Genomic DNA, 19,593 nt, shown 5'->3' on the forward strand with positions numbered 1-19,593 from the left:
TGTGACAATCAATGCTGAAGCCGGGAACAGAGTCAGCACACGGGAATACAAAGACATGTGACAATCAATGCTGAAGCCGGGAACAGAGTCAGCACACGGGAATACAAAGACATATGACAATCAATGCTGAAGCCGGGAACAGAGTCAGCACACGGAATACAAAGACATGTGACAATCAATGCTGAAGCCGGGAACAGAGTCAGCACACGGGAATACAAAGACATGTGACAATCAATGCTGAAGCCGGGAACAGAGTCAGCACACGGGAATACAAAGACATATGACAATCAATGCTGAAGCCGGGAACAGAGTCAGCACACGGGAATACAAAGACATATGACAATCAATGCTGAAGCCGGGAACAGAGTCAGCACACGGGAATACAAAGACATATGACAATCAATGCTGAAGCCGGGAACAGAGCGGGGGAACAGACAGATATAGGGGAGGTAATGACAGAGGTGATTGAGTCCAGGTGAGTCCAATAATCACTGATGTGCGTGACGGAGGAAGGAAGGTTGGCGTAATGATGGTGGCAGGAGTGCGTAATGCTGGGGAGCCTGGTGCCCTCGAGCACCAGGGGGAAAGAGTGGGAGCAGGCGTGACAGTACCCCCGACGAACCGGCAGAGGTGTGAGAGCCTGGTGAGCCGGCTGAGGCATAGGAGTCTGACGATCCGGCTGAGGCATGAAGGCCTGTTAATCCCGCTGAGGTGTGGTAGTCAGATGATCCGTCGGAGGCGTAGCAGCCTGACGAGACGGCTGGGCGTAAAAACCTGACGATCTGGCTGAGGCTTGACGTGGGATGGCCGCCTTCCGAGCCAACCGGGGCAAAAAATATCTCGAGCCAGCTAGGGCGTGACAGCCTGACGAGCTGGCTTAGGCACCCCCGGTTCTATCGGTGGCGGCTCCCGGACCCGACGTCACCACCAACCGGAACGCCAGCACTCCCCGGTGCTTCGTTTGTAAAGCCCTTTTTACATCAGCCGATGTCACAAAGTGCTGTACAGAAACCCAGCCTAAAACCCCAAACAGCAAGCAATGCAAATATAGAAGCACCGGTGGCTAGGAAAAACTCCCTAGAAAGGCCAGAACCTAGGAAGAAACCTACAATTTTAAATTTTATCTGATGTTATTACCCTAGTTTGTAATCACCCTGGCGAGTTTACAATAGGGATTCTTATGTCCTTCTCACCTAATATCCCATCTCGTTCAGAAATCTAAGTAAGGTAATATTGTAAGAGTCAAATTCGAGCCTGGTGAGAGGGTTACATATGTAAAACAATCGAAATACCCCGTCGGAAAATGGTGGTTGAATATTATCATAAGCATGTAAGATCTACTTTCACTACACATGGCTTGATGGGATCTGATTATTGTCCACACAAATAGTCATCTAAAAAATGCAGAGCCACAAATGCAAACTCCATTCATTATTACTAAAGATGTGATGATGGCCTTACTTTGCTTCCATCTCCTTGTGCATCCAGAGCAGAAGCAGTCAACGCATGTTCAGTTTCGGGAATAGGCTGCTTTTCACAGCTTGAGATCTGCAAAGAAAGAGAGGGATCGTAAATGAAATGGTTTCAAATTTCTCATTTTGTAGCATTAAAGTCAATTGCAGGCGGTTTGCTTTGAACTTTCTATTAGGGCTGGGAATTGCCTCACAATACGATATTATCACAATACATCGCTGCTGATACGGTATGTATTGCGATTATCACGATTCTACTGTATATGTATTGCAATTCTATACTGTGATTCTATTGCAATTTCCTCAGCATATTGCTCACTATATGTCGGCTGCAGAGAGACGAGAGAGCATGAGAAAAATGTTGATCAGTCATGGAAATAAAAGTGCTGAAAAAAATTAAATAGAAGATGAGAAAAACAAAAGAAGAACAGGATGAAAAATAGCAGAGTTTTGTGGAGTTACAGCCGACCAGCGCTAGCTAATACTACCTAGAAAAAAATGATAATAAATATATATATATATATATATACAGTACCAGTCAAAAGTGACTCATTCCAGAGTTTTTCTTCATTTTTACTATTTTCTACATTGTAGAATAAAAGTGAAGACATCACAGAGAGAATGCCAAGAGTGTGCAAAGCTGTCATCAAGGCAAAGGGTGGATATTTTTAAGAATCTAAAATATATTTTTAGTTGTTTAACACTTTTTTTGGTTACTACATGATTCCATATGTGTTATTTCATAGTTTTGATGTCTTCACTATTATTCTACAATGTAGAAAATAGCAAAAATAAAAAAAACTGGAATGACTAGGTGTGTCCAAACCTTTGACTGTGCTTCTACACCTGCATTGCTTGCTGTTTGGGGTTTTAGGCTGGGTTTCTGTACAGCACTTTGAGATATCAGCTGATGTAAGAAGGGCTATATAAATACATTTGATTTGATTTACTGTATATATTACAAAAATTGTTCAAAATTGATACTTGGAGTCAAAGTACTGATATAATATCATCCATACCAAATCAAGACTGGCCTTCAAGATCCCTTAAAAAAATGTATTTGGTTATTAATTTCAGTCTAAATTACAATCTTATTGATTATTTAAAATAGAATATCTAAAATAGACTAATATCTTTGTAGATAAATTATATTCTATTATTATATTCAATACTGAATGTACACAATTGGAGTTGGTTAAGTATATTGGGTTTAACAAACTTATTTAGAAATAATTACATCTGAATAGAAAGATTATGAACATCTAATTTAAAATAATGTTTGTTAATATCCCATTAAAATTATCGTGCAAATATAATTATACCCGATAAATAGGCCAGAATAAATAACAAATGTATCCAGTCTCTGGCATTAGTAGATAATAGGAAAAAAATTAATGACCTAAATTTGCTGTCCAAACATTTAAAAAACTATTTAGTAATCAGCATCAGTATCCCCTGAAGTGAACACCAGAGTGAGATGTTATTGTCAGTAGACAACTAACTGATATCAATACATTTAATTTCACCTCCTGCATCTTAATATTGGCCGTGCAGACAGACATTCATGTCTTTTCTCATAAGGTATGAGTTGCACACTCCCAGCATACAGACACACTCCATTTGGATTCAACAAACCGATTGGCTCCATCACAAATCTTCAGAGAGTCATCTATCAACTCTTTCATTCCCCCAGTCGATCACCATGGTAACCTGGCTTGTGCCTGATCACACCGAAGACAAGCTTTCAGACAAAGGGGAAGGGCTATTAGACATATGCTAGTCTGAATAGCTCCACCATGTTGTAAGTAATAAAGTGTGATCTCGCCGATAACAAGATAAACATGCTAAATGTGTCTGTGTTTTGATGGATTGAATCTGCCGTGGATTTTACCCCTTTAATTGTCGTAGTCACGCAGTTCAAATAAATAATCAAACGCTTACAATGGATTGCATAGGAACCTGCTGTGTGATGCAAGATGGTTGACAATAACCCAGAAAAACATGGAACAATGTGTCTATTGTTGTCCCTTTCAATTCACATTCTTCCTGCATCCTGGTACTAGAGAACTCATTGCTATTCTCCTACAGAGCCCCAGAGGATAGATACACAGACACCTAAACGGGCCGGTCTGAGACCCACTCAACCCGAAACACCCACTCCTGCTGTGCCAAGCTTGCAGTGCCCAAGCAACACTATAGTCTTTGGGAGGAGCTACCAATTGGAGCCAAGCTAAAGAGGGGCAAAGCCTGTGTTCTGCATAGTGGCACAGCACCGATAGAGAACAAGGTAAGTGGGATGGAGAGAGATAGTGGGGCGATGAAGGGGATAGAGAAAGCGAGAGAGAGATACGGAGGGGGACAGAGAGAGACGGAGTGGGATGGAGAGAGAGAGCAAGAGAGGGAGAGAAATAGATAGAGGGGGATAGAGAGAGAGAGAGAGAGAGAGAGAGAGAGAGAGAGAGAGAGAGAGAGAGAGAGAGAGAGAGAGAGAGAGAGAAAAGTGGATTAACTGTATATTACAGGATAACACAACACTCCACAGTCTACAATATTATAAACTCAGCAAAAAAAAAGAAACGTCCATTTTTCAGCACCCTGTCTTTCAAAGATAATTCGTAAAAATTCAAATAACTTAATTGTAAAGGGTTTAAACACTGTTACCCATGCTTGTTCAATGAACCATAACATGCACCTGTGGAACGGTCGTTAAGACACTAACAGCTTATAGACGGTAGGCAATTAAGGTCACAGTTATGAAAACTTAGGACACTAAAGAGGCCTTTCTACTGACTTTGAAAAACACCAAAAGAAAGATGCCCAGGGTCCCTGCTCATCTGCGAGAACATGCCTTAGGCTCTAACCAACTTACAGGCTCTAACCAATAGTGCAAAAAAAAAAAAAGTGAACAATAGGTATGTAAATAAATAAAAACAACAGTAGCGTGGCTATATACAGAAAATAATCCTTGTCATCTTTCATTTTTAAAGTACAAAATCATTTTGTGAAAACTGAACACAGGATTATCTGTCACTGTCACTTGCTTGTCTCAATCTCTGAATACAGTATGTTCACATGCAGACTAATAATTTGATATTAAACTGAGTATGGCAGTAAGCCAAGTATGGCATTAGTCATGTAAAAACCTTACTCTGCTTATCTTAAATCCAATTTGTAAGTCGCTCTGGATAAGAGCGTCTGCTAAATGACTTAAATGTAAATGTAAATGTAAATCGGCGTTAGGTCATAATCGAAGTAAGCATACGCCGATTAAAACACCTGGTTTTATGAGCGATCTTTCATGTAAACTTCTTAATCATACTTACTGTGTTGTATTTGATCTGCACATGTGCCAGCAAGAGCAGCGCAAGCTTACTTCTTTTGCGCGACTGAAGTGGGATCGGGAAAAACTGAAAATATGCATCTAGAAATAGTTTTCAAATACAAACTTTATATGTCCGAACTGTGTTCTCACCTCACACAGGCTCTTCTCCTGGGTGCCTCTGGACTCCTGGGCCTCCTGTAGTTCTTTCTCCAGCTGTTCCAGACGAGCCACACGGATCTGTGAGGGGAGACAGAGAGAGAGTCTTTAGTCGCCACAGTCATTTTGTGGCACGACAAACATTGTCCAAACATTGTACAACAACCTCTGAGAGCAGTTTTAATTTCTTAGTTTTTCATGTAAAATGTGTGTGTTGCATCCAAAACATGTTTCAGAAAGAAGTTCCACACGCAATAATGTAAGTGAAGATATTGAGAACAGTTGCCAAATGTTACTGTGTGTGTTGCCATGACACAGACAGACATGGCAGAGAGTGCCTCTCCTTACCTGTGTCCTCTGGACCACTTCATCGCTGGTTCCGAAGCGTTCCTCCATGACAGAACGCAACTGCTGTGCCTCGAACTCCAGCTGCTGGCGAATGAGGTCAATCTGTATGGAGAACTGTTAAGATAAGGAAAAAGAGATTCGTTTCCGCACAACACAAGCCTCCATTTTGGGGCATTCTGAAACAAAATGGACGCTAGCTTCTCTGCCAGAGAGTTTAACCAAAGATTCAACCCAAGATAGACCAGAGCCTGTTGTTTCCAATGGGACCAAATTAATCATAGTGGGCAGAACCAAGCATGAGCTAGAGAGATCCTACTGGTGCATATTTCTGTTATGGAACGATCTACTCTGTGAAGTGCGCGTGTGCAATAACTGAATTCGCCCTTGCACTCCTTCTAAACAACAACAAAAAATGTGAAACTTTGGCAAAGGGTAAAGTCTTTAAGAAGCGGTCCACTCTGTTTGTTACAGATTATAGTTTTGGAAAGAGAACTGCATGGAGACCAAATGCTTCATTGACAAAAAAATCTGCAGAATGTCGGCCAAAATCCATCACACTCCATTTTCTCACACTGACGGCCGCTGGGCTTCCTCTCATCACCATATTTGGTAGTGAGTGAAAACACCAAGTGGATGCTTCACATTTATACATCCTGTGAAATATCTGGCTCATTGTTCTACTTGATGGTTTAACTCTCGCCTGTGCGCCTGTTAAAACAATAATGAGTTGATTTCATGACAATGAACATGCAAGAAAGAAATGAGCAATAAGACATGTTGTGTCTGTCTATGAAACTGTTTCCAAAGAGTCATTTTCAAACAACAAGCACACAATGAAATACGAGGGGGCGACAGTTTACATTTCCTGCAACTGAGTGCTGAGTACAAGTATACTTTGTACTGTACGTTATGGTCCACTGTGTCTGAGCACTGTGCAGGAGAGAATATTCTGGAGACTCAGTGGTGTTAAAGTGCTCTCACCGTGTCGATGCGTGGCAGTTGGTTCAGCCGCTGAGACAGTCCCTGGAGCTGGCTGTAGTACCAGTGACGCTCCCGCTCCTCCTTGTCTATCTCACTTAGCAACATCGTTCTGGAACACACCCAGCTACATTTAACACTTTGACTACCATCCACCACAACATCACTGGGGATTCATAGTAGCTCACTTTTTTGTTGTTGTTGAAGGGACTACTGATTTATAGTGAATTATTATTTTTAAGGTATTATTTTAAAGATGTTTGATTTAGTATTACTAGTAATACATACATCTGATTGAACTACGGTAAAGTGCTAACCTCTCTTTGTAGAGGTCTTCCAGATGCTGGGCCGTGATGCGCCTGTCTCCCAGCATGACTTTGGTCAGGGCTCCAGGGTTCACAGCCGTGCCCTCCCCAGACAGAGAGGAGCTCTGGCGGGATGAAGGCCGCAGGGGGCTCCTGGCTCTGGAGGAGGAGGGAGGCAAGCAGGCCAGACAATCGTCCATGTCACCCGACTGAGCTGCCAGACTGGCTAGACTGTCTGGGAGAACGCGCATGTTTTGCGGCTGGTACTTCAGCTCATAGTAGTTGGTCAAGTCCATGTGCAACTCTGAGAGAGAAATGTCATTAATATTTGAATATGATTTTATTTTCTAAAAATGAATGATTGGAATAGCTGATATTGAATTAATTAATGAGTTCTGTACAATATCAGTCTAAACAGACATTAAATAGTGGGAAAATAGACAGAAAAGCACAGGGTTAAGGCACACATACCTTTGAGCTGGTCCAGCACATCAGTCCTCCCAGAAGAGGCCAAAGTGCCAGCTTCCAGCTCCAGTTTGCTTTGCAGCCCCTTCAGAACCCCCTAGGGAAGAGAAAGCAATTCACTACCTGTGTCCAACCAGAATCCCAGTCAAATGAAATTGTTGTGGCCACAGTGAATCCAAAAATGAGTTACAACCTTCTGGAATTACAATGTCCTCCTAGAGATGAAAAAAGCAAAGCAACTACTGTATGCCTCCTATTCCTGTCATTTCTTTTTCCTCAGTAGGCCGTCTGAAATCACAGCCAAGTCAATGTAAAATCCAAGCCTTTTCCTCAAATCAATATTCTCCAAGGGGTTGTTTTGAGGTTGGAAGGTTAGGTCTATTTGCCACCAGTGTCTGGCTTTGTGAGCTCCCTATAGAGCGTCCTGGTTGTCTGCTGATAGCTCAAGCTTCCCTCAGGAATATAAAGGCTTTAGCTGGGGATAATCCAGCTGTGTGCCAGAGGAGTGATAGGACGTACCAGCATGACCTGGGGATGGCACCTACAATTAAATCTTAAAATGGTGACCTATCCAGACTATTATATGATTGATGTTGCTGGCTGGAATGGAGAAATTGTTTTGGTATGTTTTGTTGTTCACTTCGTCAATTTAGATTGAAATAATTTGTTATGAAAGAAGGATGAGTGGGACATTTTCAATAACCAGATTATGATATATGTTTTGACCTTTCTGCTCATGCCTCAGAATCAGGTAACCAGTGTTTCAGTGGTAGTCCACAGTACACAGCATTTAGGCTAAAGCCACACTAAAGCACATTGGAAACCCTGATTCCACCCCTCTTGGGATGGTCCCTAATTCTGCCGGTAATCTAAACTCCCCACAAACTGGGATTCTGGCAACGTTTAATGCTAGCCTGGCACAAAACTGTGACCTAGGCTATAATACCACAGACACTGACACAGATATCCTATTATGACAGTCTGGCAGCATGTCTATAAAAAACAAATGTTTTGTTGACAAACAGACCTAACAGTAAACCCTAATTGCACATGGTGTGACAGGGAGGAGTGTACAGCAATTTGTAGCAGGTTTAGCCACAGAGACTAAAATGACTATATCAAAGAAGAAATATCCTGTCAGACAAGCTGGGATTTCAAGCAACAAAATAATCGATAATGAGAAAATGTCTTAGCGGGCTATGTGGTCTAATGGTTTCCTTCTTCCTCTGCAGCTTGTCTCAATCTCTGGTGGTATCATTACTGTAACGAGGACAACTGGTTAGATCAGTGCAGAAAGAGGAATGATTTTAAGGGTAACTCAGTGCCAGGCCAGGAATTTTAGCCATGAAGCATTATTGTCTTCAGTCCATCATGAGAGAAACCGGGTCTCTAGCGAAGGAGTTACATTAAGTCTACAGCATCCTTCAGAATTGGGGATGAACTCTATCCATCTGAGGCAGAACTGAGTGGATTTTGAATATGGAAATATCCTATCTCTATCTAAATCATACTATTAGCCATGGCTTGACAAAATGGAGGGAAAGTAGGCATAGAGAAAATCCCAAATGAAAAATGTGTCCTTTTAAAAAACAAATGACAATTGCTGTAATTATTATGAGCTATCATCAAAGCAACATATTCTCATCTGTGTCGTCATATTTAAAAAAAATCTTAATACCAGATGCATAGAAATAACAAACAACAAATGAAGAGGTCAAGGAAATGTGGAAATGGTTGAAAATCCACTTTTCTAACCAATCATCAAATCAACAGCCCAATGTTAGCCTCCTATTCTTATTTCTCCCTTAGCCCTGGGGTCGTCCCTCTAACCTCTCTCACCTTCATGTCGGTGGTCTCGTTCTCCAGCTTGGACAGGTGGTTGGAGTTGTCCTCCAGCTCTCTCCGCAGATGGGAATTCTCCTGGCGGAGAGCTTCCACCTGGTAGACCAGCTGGTCATAGGAAGCCGTGGAGTTTGCCATCTTCAGACAATGTTGTGGTTCCTGCAAGGCAGAAGAGCGTTGGAGATGAGTTTCATGGCTAACTCCAGCACATTACGCATTGATTATTATAAATCCATTGTGTCTTTGTAGCAACAGTTATAGGAAAACAGGCAGTTTATTTCCTAATACAGTGCATCCGGGAAGTATACAGACTGTTTACACATTTTGTTAAATTACAGCCTTATTCTAAAATGGTCCTCATCAATCTACACACAATACCCTGTAATGACAAAGCAAAAACAGATTTTAATGTTGTTGTTTTTGTTGTTGTTGTTAAAAAAAATATATATATAGCATTTACATTAGTATTCAGACCCCCCAGAAATTACAGCCTTGAAGTCTTCTTGGGTATGAAGCTACAAGCTTGACACACCTGTATTTGGGGAGTTTCTCCCATTCTTCTCTGCAGATCCTCTCAAGGTCTGTCAGGTTGGATGGGGAGCATTGCTGCACAGCTATTTTCAGGTCTCTCCAGAGATGTTAGATCGGGTTCAAGTCCGGGCTCTGGCTGGGCCACTCAAGGCCCAAGTCACTTATGTATTTTTGTAATAGTGTGTTATATGTGAAAATGTGTTTGTATTATAAATGGTATTTTAATGTTTAAGGACTCTTGGAAGATTAGTCCAAATGGGGACTAAAAGATCCAAATAAAATAAAATAAAAATCAAGGACATTCAGAGACTTGTCCTGAAGCCACTCCTGCGTTGTCTTGGCTGTATGCTGTCGTGTTGGAAGGTGAACCTTCGACCCTGTCTGAGGTCCTGAGTGCCCTGGAGCAGGTTTTTTTCAAGATTCTCTCTGTACTTTGCTCTGTGCATTTTCCCTCGATCCTGACTAATCTCCCAGTCCCTATATACAAAATAGCTCACCCATCTAAAAACATTACCCCATAATGACAAAGTGAAAACATGTTTCTATAATTTTTTTTCACATTTAGTGAAAATAAAATAAATAAATATATGCAATAGTATTCACACCCCTGAGTCAATACTTTGTAGAAGCACATTTGGCAGTGCTTACAGCTGTGAATCTTTCTAGGTAAGTCTCTAAGAACTTTCCACTCATGGATTGTGCAACATCATAATTTTCAAAATGATTCAAGCAACTTTTGCCCATTATTCTTTTATAAATTCTTCAAGCTCTGTCAAATTTGTCAAAACTCACATTCTCAAACACCTAGATCCCCTGAATGCAGCTCACTTTCCAGCCCACTTTCCAGCTCACACTCTCAAACACATAGATCCCCTGAACGCAGCTCATTCTCCAGATCCCAATCACCTGAATTCTGATCACCTGTTCACACACCGGTATGTCATTATCACACACTATTTGGTTCAGTTCGTTGCCCCCCGTTACTGTGAGATATTGTTTGTTTGTGACACACTTCTATTTGGAGCGCTGTTTTTTCCCGTGATTTTCTCCTCCCGTGTATGTTAGTTTTTGCCTGCCTCACTAACGAAGCCTTTTGCCTATTCCCTGCCTGAACCTCAGCCTCATCGGATTTCCTGTTATCAACCTATTGCCTGATCTCCCAGATGACGTTTCTAGCCTTTTCGCTGCCTGTACTGTTGCCTTTAGGAACCCTGTGTATGACCTTCCTGCCCCCGGACCCAGCTACCTGCCTCCACCTGTGGTCCTTCACAAATAAACACCTGCTGTGCGCTGCACAGGAAACCAGCTCTCTGTCTCCCATCATTTCATTACAGCTAGAAAAACATTTTCAGGTCTTGCCATAGATTATCAAGTAGATTTATGTAAAAACTGTAACTCGGCCACTCAGGAACATTCACTGCTTTCTTGGTAAGCAACTCCAGTGTAGATTTGGTATTTTAGTTGTTGTCCTGCATCTCACAGTGTCTGGTGGAAAGTAGACTGAATTTTATTTTATGCATTTTTTTTAAATTGAACATTTATTTAACCAGGTAGGCCAGTTAAAAACAAGTTCTCATTTACAACTGCGACCTGGTCAAGATAAAGCAAAGCAGTGCGACACAAACAACAACACAGAATTTCACATGGAATAATCAAATGTACAGTCAATAACACAATAGAAAAAAGTCTATATACAGTGTGTGCAAATGGCGGGAGGAGGTAAGGCAATAAATAGGCCATAGTAGCGAAGTAATTACAATTTAGCAAATTAACACTGGAGTGATATATGTGCAGATGATGATGTGCAAGTAGAAATACTGGTGTGCAAAATAGCAAAAAAGTAAATAAAAACAATATGGGGATTTTTATTTTTTTATTTTTTATTTATTTCACCTTTATTTAACCAAGTAGGCTAGTTGAGAACAGGTTCTCATTTGCAACTGCGACCTGGCCAAGATAAAGCATAGCAGTGTGAACAGACAACACAGAGTTACACATGGAGTAAACAATTAACAAGTCAATAACACAGAGAAAAAAGGGGAGTCTATATACAATGTGTGCAAAAGGCATGAGGAGGTAGGCGAATAATTACAATATTGCAGATTAACAATGGAGTGATAAATGATCATGTACAGGTAGAGATATTGGTGTGCAAAAGAGCAGAAAAGTAAATAAATAAAAACTGTGGGGATGAGGTAGGTGAAAATGGGTGTGCTATTTAACAATAGATTATGTACAGCTGCAGCGATCGGTTAGCTGCTCAGCTAGCTGATGTTTGAAGTTGGCGAGGGAGATAAAAGTCTCCAACTTCAGCGATTTTTGCAATTAGTTCCAGTCACAGGCAGCAGAGTACTGGAACAAAAGGTGGCCAAATGAGGTGTTGGCTTTAGGGATGATCAATGAGATACACCTGCTGGAGAGCGTGCTACGGATGGGTGTTGCCATCGTGACCAGTGAGCTGAGATAAGGCGGAGCTTTGCTGACGTCATCTAAGGCGGAGCTTAGATGACGTCGCCGAAGTCGAGGATCGGTAGGATAGTCAGTTTTACTAGGGTAAGCTTGGCAGCGTGAGTGAAGGATGCTTTGTTGCGGAATAGAAAGCCGATTCTTGATTTGATTTTCGATTGGAGATGTTTGATATGGGTCTGGAAGGAGAGTTTGCAGTCTAGCCAGACACCTAGGTACTTATAGGTGTCCACATATTCAAGGTCGGAGCCATCCAGTGTGGTGATGCTAGTCGGGCATGCGGGTGCAGGCAGCGATCGGTTGAAAAGCATGCATTTGGTTTTACTAGCGTTTAAGAGCAGTTGGAGGCCACGGAAGGAGTGTTGTATGGCATTGAAGCTCGATTGGAGGTTAGATAGCACAGTGTCCAATGACGGGCCGAAAGTGTATACAATGGTGTCGTCTGCGTAGAGGTGGATCAGGGAATCGCCCGCAGCACGAGCAACATCATTGATATATACAGAGAAAAGAGTCGGCCCGAGAATTGAACCCTGTGGCACCCCCATAGAGACTGCCAGAGGACCGGACAACATGCCCTCCGATTTGACACACTGAACTCTGTCTGCAAAGTAATTGGTGAACCAGGCAAGGCAGTCATCTGAAAAACCGAGGCTACTGAGTCTGCCGATAAGAATATGGTGATTGACAGAGTCGAAAGCCTTGGCAAGGTCGATGAAGACGGCTGCACAGTACTGTCTTTTATTGATGGCGGTTATGATGTCGTTTAGTACCTTGAGTGTGGCTGAGGTGCACCCGTGACCGGCTCGGAAACCGGATTGCATAGCGGAGAAGGTACGGTGGGATTCGAGATGGTCAGTCACCTGTTTGTTGACTTGGCTTTTGAAGACCTTAGATAGGCAGGGCAGGATGGATATAGGTCTGTAACAGTTTGGGTCCAGGGTGTCACCCCCTTTGAAGAGGGGGATGACTGCGGCAGCTTTCCAGTCCTTGGGGATCTCAGACGATATGAAAGAGAGGTTGAACAGGCTGGTAATAGGGGTTGCGACAATGTCGGCGGATAGTTTCAGAAATAGAGGGTCCAGATTGTCAAGCCCAGCTGATTTATACGGGTCCAGGTTTTGCAGCTCTTTCAGAACATCTGCTATCTGGATTTGGGTAAACGAGAACCTGGAGAGGCTTGGGCGAGGAGCTGCGGGGGGGCCGGGGCTGTTGGCCGAGGTAGGAGTAGCCAGGCGGAAGGCATGGCCAGCCGTTGAGAAATGCTTGTTGAAGTTTTCGATAATCATGGATTTTAAGGTGGTGACCGTGTTCCCTAGCCTCAGTGCAGTGGGCAGCTGGGAGGAGGTGCTCTTGTTCTCCATGGACTTCACAGTGTCCCAGAACTTTTTGGAGTTGGAGCTATAGGATGCAAACTTCTGCCTGAAGAAGCTGGCCTTAGCTTTCCTGGCTGACTGCGTGTATTGGTTCCTGACTTCCCTGAACAGTTGCATATCGCGGGGACTGTTCGATGCTATTGCAGTCCGCCACAGGCTGTTTTTGTGCTGGTCGAGGGCAGTCAGGTCTGGAGTGAACCAAGGGCTGTATCTGTTCTTAGTTCTGCTTTTTTTGAACAGAGCATGCTTATCTAAAATGGTGAGGAAGTTACTCTTAAAGAATGACCAGGCATCCTCAACTGACGGGATGAGGTCAATGTCCTTCCAGGATACCCGGGCCAGGTCGATTAGAAAGGCCTGCTCACAGAAGTGTGTTAATGGAGCGTTTGACAGTGATGAGGGGTGGTCGTTTGACTGCGGCACCGTAGCGGATACAGGCAATGAGGCAGTGGTCGCTGAGATCCTGGTTGAAGACAGCGGAGGTGTATTTGGAGGGCCAGTTGGTCAGGATGACGTCTATGAGGGTGCCCTTGCTTACAGAGTTAGGGTTGTACTTGGTGGGTTCCTTGATGATTTGTGTGAGATTGAGGGCATCTAGCTTAGATTGTAGGACTGCCTGGGTGTTAAGCATATCCCAGTTTAGGTCACCTAGCAGAACAAACTCTGAAGCTAGATGGGGGGCAATCAATTCACAAATGGTGTCCAGGGCACAGCTGGGAGCTGAGGGGGGTCGGTAGCAGGCGGCAACAGTGAGAGACTTATTTCTGGAGAGAGTGATTTTCAGAATTAGTAGTTGAGGTAGGTAGATTGGATGGGCTATTTACAGATGGGCTGTGTACAGATGCAGCGATTGGTAAGCTGCTCAGATAGCGGGTGCTTAAAGTTAGTGAGGGAAATATAAGTCTCCAACTTCAGCATTTTTTGCAATTCGTTCCAGTCATTGGCAGAACTGGAAGGAAAGGTGGCCAAAGAGGTGTTGGCTTTGGGGATGACCAGTGAGAAATACCTGCTGGAGCGCCTGCTACGGGTGGGTGTTGTTATGGTGACCAGTGAGCTGAGATAAGGCGGAGCTTTACCTAGCAAAGACTTACAGATGACCTGGAGCCAGTGGGTCTGGCGACGAATATGTAGCGAGGGCCAGTCGATGAGAGAATACAGGTCGCAGTATTGGGTGGTATATGGGACTTAGGTGACAAAACGGATGGCACTGTGATAGACTGCATCCAGTTTGCTGAGTAGAGTGTTGGAGGCTATTTTGTAAATTACATCGCCAAAGTCAAGGATCGGTAGGATAGTTAGTTTTACAACAGTATGTTTGGCAGCATGAGTGAAGGAGGCTTTGTTTGCAAAATAGGAAGCCGATTCTAGATTTAATTTTGGATTGGAGATGTTTAATTTGTGTCTGGAAGGAGAGTTTATAGTCTAGCCAGACACCTAGGTATTTGTATTTGTCCACATATTCTAAGTCAGAACCGTCCAGAGTAGTGATGCTAGTTGGGCGGGCGGGTGAGAGCAGCAATCGACTGAAAAGCATGCATTTAATTTTACAAGCGTTTAAGAGCAGTTGGAGGCCACGGAGTGAGTGTTGTATGGCATTGAAGCTCGTTTGGAGGTTTGTTAACACTGTCTAAAAAGGGCCAGATGTATACAGAATGGTGTCGTCTGCGTAGAGGTGGATCAGGAAATCACCAAGAGCAACATCGTTGATATATACAGAGAAAAGAGTCGGCCCGAGAATTGAACCCTGTGGTACCCCCATAGAGACTGTCAGAGGTTCGGGACAACAAGCCCTCCGATTTGACACACTGAACTCTATCTGAGAAGTAGTTGGTGAACCAGGCGAGGCAGTCATTTTAGAAACTAAGGCTGTTGAGTCTGCCGACAAGAATACGGTGATTGACAGAGTCAAAAGCCTTGGCCAGGTTGATGAAGATGGCTGCACAGTACTGTCTTTTATTGATGGCAGTTATGATATCGTTTAGTACCTTAGGAGTGGCTGAGGTGCACCCATGACCAGCATCAGAAACCGGATTGCACAGAGGAGAAGGTACTGTGGGATTCGAAATGGTCAGTCCACCTGTTTGTGAACTTGGCTTTCGGAGACTTTAGAAAGGCAGGGCAGGATGGATATAGGTCTATAACAGTTTGGGTCTAGAGTGTTACCCCCTTTGAAGAGGGGAATGACCGCGGCAGTTTTCCAATCTTTAGGGATCTCGATACGAAAGAAAGGTTGACCAGACTGGTAATAGGGGTTGCAACAATGGCGGTGGATAGTTTTAGAGGGTCCAGATAGTCTAGCCCAGCTGATTTGTAAAGGTCCAGGTTTTGCAGCTCTTTCAGAACATCTGTTATCTGGAATTGGTTGGAGAAGCTGTGGAGGCTGTGGCAAGTAGCTGCGGGGGGTGCAGAGCTGTTGGCCAGGGTTGGGGTCGCCAAGAGGAAAGCATGGCCAGCCGTAGAAAAATGCTTATTGAAATTCTCAATTATAGTGGATTTATTGGTGGTGACAGTGTTTCCTAGCCTCAGTGCAGTGGGCTGCTGGGAGGATGTGCTCTTATTCTCCATGGACTTTACAGTGTCCTAGAACTTTTTGGAGTTAAAGCTACAGGATGCAAATTTCTGTTTGCTTTCCTAACTGACTGTGTCAATATATTATATACAAAAAGACGAAAAAGACTAAATGTACACGGGAGAACGACAAACAACGTCTGCATTGCTACGCCATCAAAGTCATCATTGGCCTCATGGTGAATTCCTTCCTCTCCGGCAACTGGGTTAGGAAGGGCGCCTGTATCTTTGTAGTGACTGGGTGTATTGGTACACCATCCAAAGTGTAATGAATAACTTCACCCTGCTCAAAGGGATTACTCAATGCCTGCTTTTTAAAATGTGTACCCATCTACCAATAGGTGTCCTTCTTTGTGAGGCATTGGAATACCTCCCTGGAATTTGTGGTTGAATCTGTGTTTGAAATTCACTGCTCGACTGAGGGACCTTACAGATAATTGTGTTGGATACAGGGATGAGGTAGTCATTCAAAAATAAGGTTAAGCACTATTATTGCACATAGAGTGAGTCTATGCAAATTATATGACTTGTTAAACACATTTTTATTCCTGAACTTATTTAGGCTTGCCATAACAAAGGGGTTGAATACTTATTGACTCAAGACATTTCAGTTTTCAGTTTTTAATACATTTTTAATACACAAATTTCCACTTTGACGTCATTGAATATTTTGTGTACATAATTCCACTTTGAATCCATTTTCAATTCAGGCTGTAAGACAACAAAATGTGGAAAAAGTCAAGGGGTGTGAATACTTTCTAAATGCACTGTATAAACAACATACATAGAAAGAGCAATGCTTGGGGCTCTTCCATACATATAAACAACGGCCACATCTGTCCTCTCTGCAGTGTATGGTTGGTAGCAGATGGTACACAGAGAAACGTATCATCTGTCAAATCAAGTTTAGCTCCGTTTTGATCAATGTTTGCGCTTGGCCGAGCCTGTATTCACTCTGTGTGTGGCCATTCAATATGCTACAAAACACACAGACACAGGACTAAAAGGCAGCGAGCGTCTATCCCGTTTTCAAGCCTCATGACATGGTAACACAGATGCTCTGTGTTTTGTTTAAGCATCTTGTTAATCTGGTTAAGAAACTGTTATTGGTACAGATATTGGATGTTATTATGGTATAAGATTTTTTATTTAACTAGGCAAGTCAGTTAAGAAGAAATTCTTATTTACAATGACAGCCTACTCCAGCCAAAACCAGACAACGCTGGGCCATTTGTGCACCGCCCAATGGGACTCCAAATCACAGCCAGATGTGATACAGCCTGTATTTGAACCAGGTACTATAGTGACACCTCTTGCACTGAGATGCAGTGCCCTAGACCGCTGTGGCACCCGGGAGCCTTGCTGGTTAAAAGTTTAATACCAAACCATATCAAATTGACATTACAGCATACTTATTATAGTTACTCATGATTTTAAAACCTCTGTGTTCATCAATTATGTATGCATCAAATTCATAGATTTTGTCTGGGCTATGTTCTTTGATGATTTGGACCTCTTTTTACAACATCAGAAATGCTGTCAGTGAGGGAATACGGCGCAGCCATTTTGATAAATGACTGTGTGCAGGGAGCCATTGCTGCTTTGCTAATGAGATTTCAAGGATTTGAAAGTGTATCATAAATATTTGACACATGCAAAAAAACAATAATATGACTCACTTCTGGTGGCTTTAATGCAATTATATAGAAACAAATCAAATTCATCCCCTAGTCACCTTGACATCAATGAAAACAAATGAAGCCAGTACGCATTTGTGCATAATGCCTGAAGCAGTCAATCACTCTGCGTTTTATGGAGACTCAGACGACAGTGACAGGTGTGCATTATTAACGCCTTCCTGCTCTTCATGACTGGTGATAACAGCACCTGCGACAGTGATTCTCCTGGGCCTGTAATTTCACACATAATTTTCAAGCATAAAGCTTGCATGGCAAGTAGTTTGAAAATGTAAACATAGTTTGCTTTTCAGGGAGAGCAAGCGCAACCGTCTGCCCGACTATTGTTCTGAAGGATCATGCCAGCCCAACTGTTCCCTAATTACCCCCTGGACATGCCCCCTCTCCTGACAACTTTGTTTGGTTAGCATGTTTGTTATACTTTTACATTTCTCCTTAGTTATGGCACTTTGTCTTCTATGTTAATGTGTTGTATCTACCTCTCAGTGGAGGCTACTGAGGGGAGGACGGCTCAAAATAATGGCTGGAATGTATTTTGATACCATTCCACTAATTCCACTCCAGCCACTACCACAAGCCCATAACTTGTATCACAAACTAACCTACCTGCTTCAGAAGCCATCAAATCTCCATCCTACTTCTTGTGTCCTTGTGCTGGGCTTAATTGTTAGTTAATAAATACCCTGAACTGGAAAACCAAACCATTGTCTCCAACAATGATGCACCATAGTGACAACATCACTCCTTACCTAGCCTCCTTATAGTCCACCCTAGTCATTTTCTTTAATTATGGTATTATAATGATTGCTATTTTTAACAAAGAAATTAAAGTTAACGCAGCATTTATTTTTGTAAATATTATCGGGGGAATTTGTTTAACAATTACTCCTATGAATACACACAGATACACAAAACAATGGGGTCTTATTCAATGGATTTTGACGACACATAATTTAATTTGAAGAGACGTTCATCCCTGCACAGTGTAGCCATCTGAATTGCTAAAGGACCTCGGCCAGTTCTGAGTGATGAGATTTCCTCCCCGCAGCGGCAGTGTTGTTGAGGGGGGAGGTGCTTTCCAGACATGAGAGGTATTTCTGCACACACCAGCACAATTCAGGCCACTTCTATAGTACTGGGGAGGGCATCTACGCCTTTGGTGGGTCACAAAGGTCAGGCTATGGACCACTGCTTTCGGGCAGGCAGGCAATGTCAGTGCGGAAAACCCTCCCCTGGAATAGTGTTGCATTTCATTACCGCATGTCTGTCACCACTTAGGGAATTCACAGTGGAACAAAATAGAGATCAGGCTGATGTAGTACTGTACATGTTTAAATGTTTTATATTTAAGCAATAAGGTCTGAGGGGGTTGTGGTATATGGCCAAGCTTCACCGTAGGGATGGTGCAAGGTTTCCACCAGACTTGACACTTGGCATTCAGGCCATCTGGTTTCTTATGGTCTGAGATTCCTTTAGGAGACTTTTGACAAACTTCAAGCGGTCTGTCATGAGCCTTTACTGAGAAGTGGCTTCCGTCTGGCCATTCTACCATAAACCCAGAGGGTTGGAGCAATGAAAGAGGTGGTATTTTTCCTACTTTTTTTTCCATCAGTGAGTCGCATTTCTTTACACATTTATCTGTATCCACATATAGAGATAAGCAAGGCAATATGAACTGAAAATAGGCAGGTGCAAGATAATATATGCATCCGGCCTGCACAAAGCAGCCTCAGCACGTCTAGCTAATGGCTGTGGACATGTGGAGAGACATCATTGGCCATGCCTTGAACACACCACTCTCTTTATCATTTCTAAGTGGGAGACATGAAACACATTTATTATTCTGCTGGACAGCTTTGAAGGCAGTGTGGCAGTGTGTTACTGAAGGCCAGCCACTGATAGTGAGTAGAGACTGAGAGGGGGCGTGCTGAATGGTGGTCCTAAGGGAATTCAATACAGTCGGTTGATTTTGCCCATTAGGTATCTTACATCAAAGCAATATATTCATGAGCTGGCTTGCGGGCCAATGTTATCGCGACCTTCTTCCATCTTAATTGCCCCGGTGGCAAA

General features: G+C 42.9%; 1 protein-coding gene across 1 annotated transcript in view; it reads right to left on the reverse strand.

Moving 5' to 3' along the window:
* LOC123997885 (adenomatous polyposis coli protein 2-like) overlaps positions 1-19,593 on the reverse strand; it is a 46,520-nt gene that overhangs the window by 17,302 nt on the left and 9,625 nt on the right. Inside the window, exons 2-8 of the mRNA XM_046302548.1 lie at positions 8,886-9,047; positions 7,053-7,143; positions 6,594-6,885; positions 6,280-6,388; positions 5,299-5,412; positions 4,945-5,031; positions 1,462-1,548 (exon numbers count right to left, since the gene is read on the reverse strand). Of these exons, the coding sequence (XP_046158504.1) occupies positions 1,462-1,548; positions 4,945-5,031; positions 5,299-5,412; positions 6,280-6,388; positions 6,594-6,885; positions 7,053-7,143; positions 8,886-9,026 (921 nt within the window). The 5' untranslated portion in view covers positions 9,027-9,047. The remainder of the gene's footprint in view (positions 1-1,461; positions 1,549-4,944; positions 5,032-5,298; positions 5,413-6,279; positions 6,389-6,593; positions 6,886-7,052; positions 7,144-8,885; positions 9,048-19,593) is intronic.

The sequence above is a fragment of the Oncorhynchus gorbuscha genome, linkage group LG02, assembly GCF_021184085.1.
Source record: "Oncorhynchus gorbuscha isolate QuinsamMale2020 ecotype Even-year linkage group LG02, OgorEven_v1.0, whole genome shotgun sequence".
NCBI classification, from domain to species: Eukaryota; Metazoa; Chordata; class Actinopteri; order Salmoniformes; family Salmonidae; genus Oncorhynchus; species Oncorhynchus gorbuscha.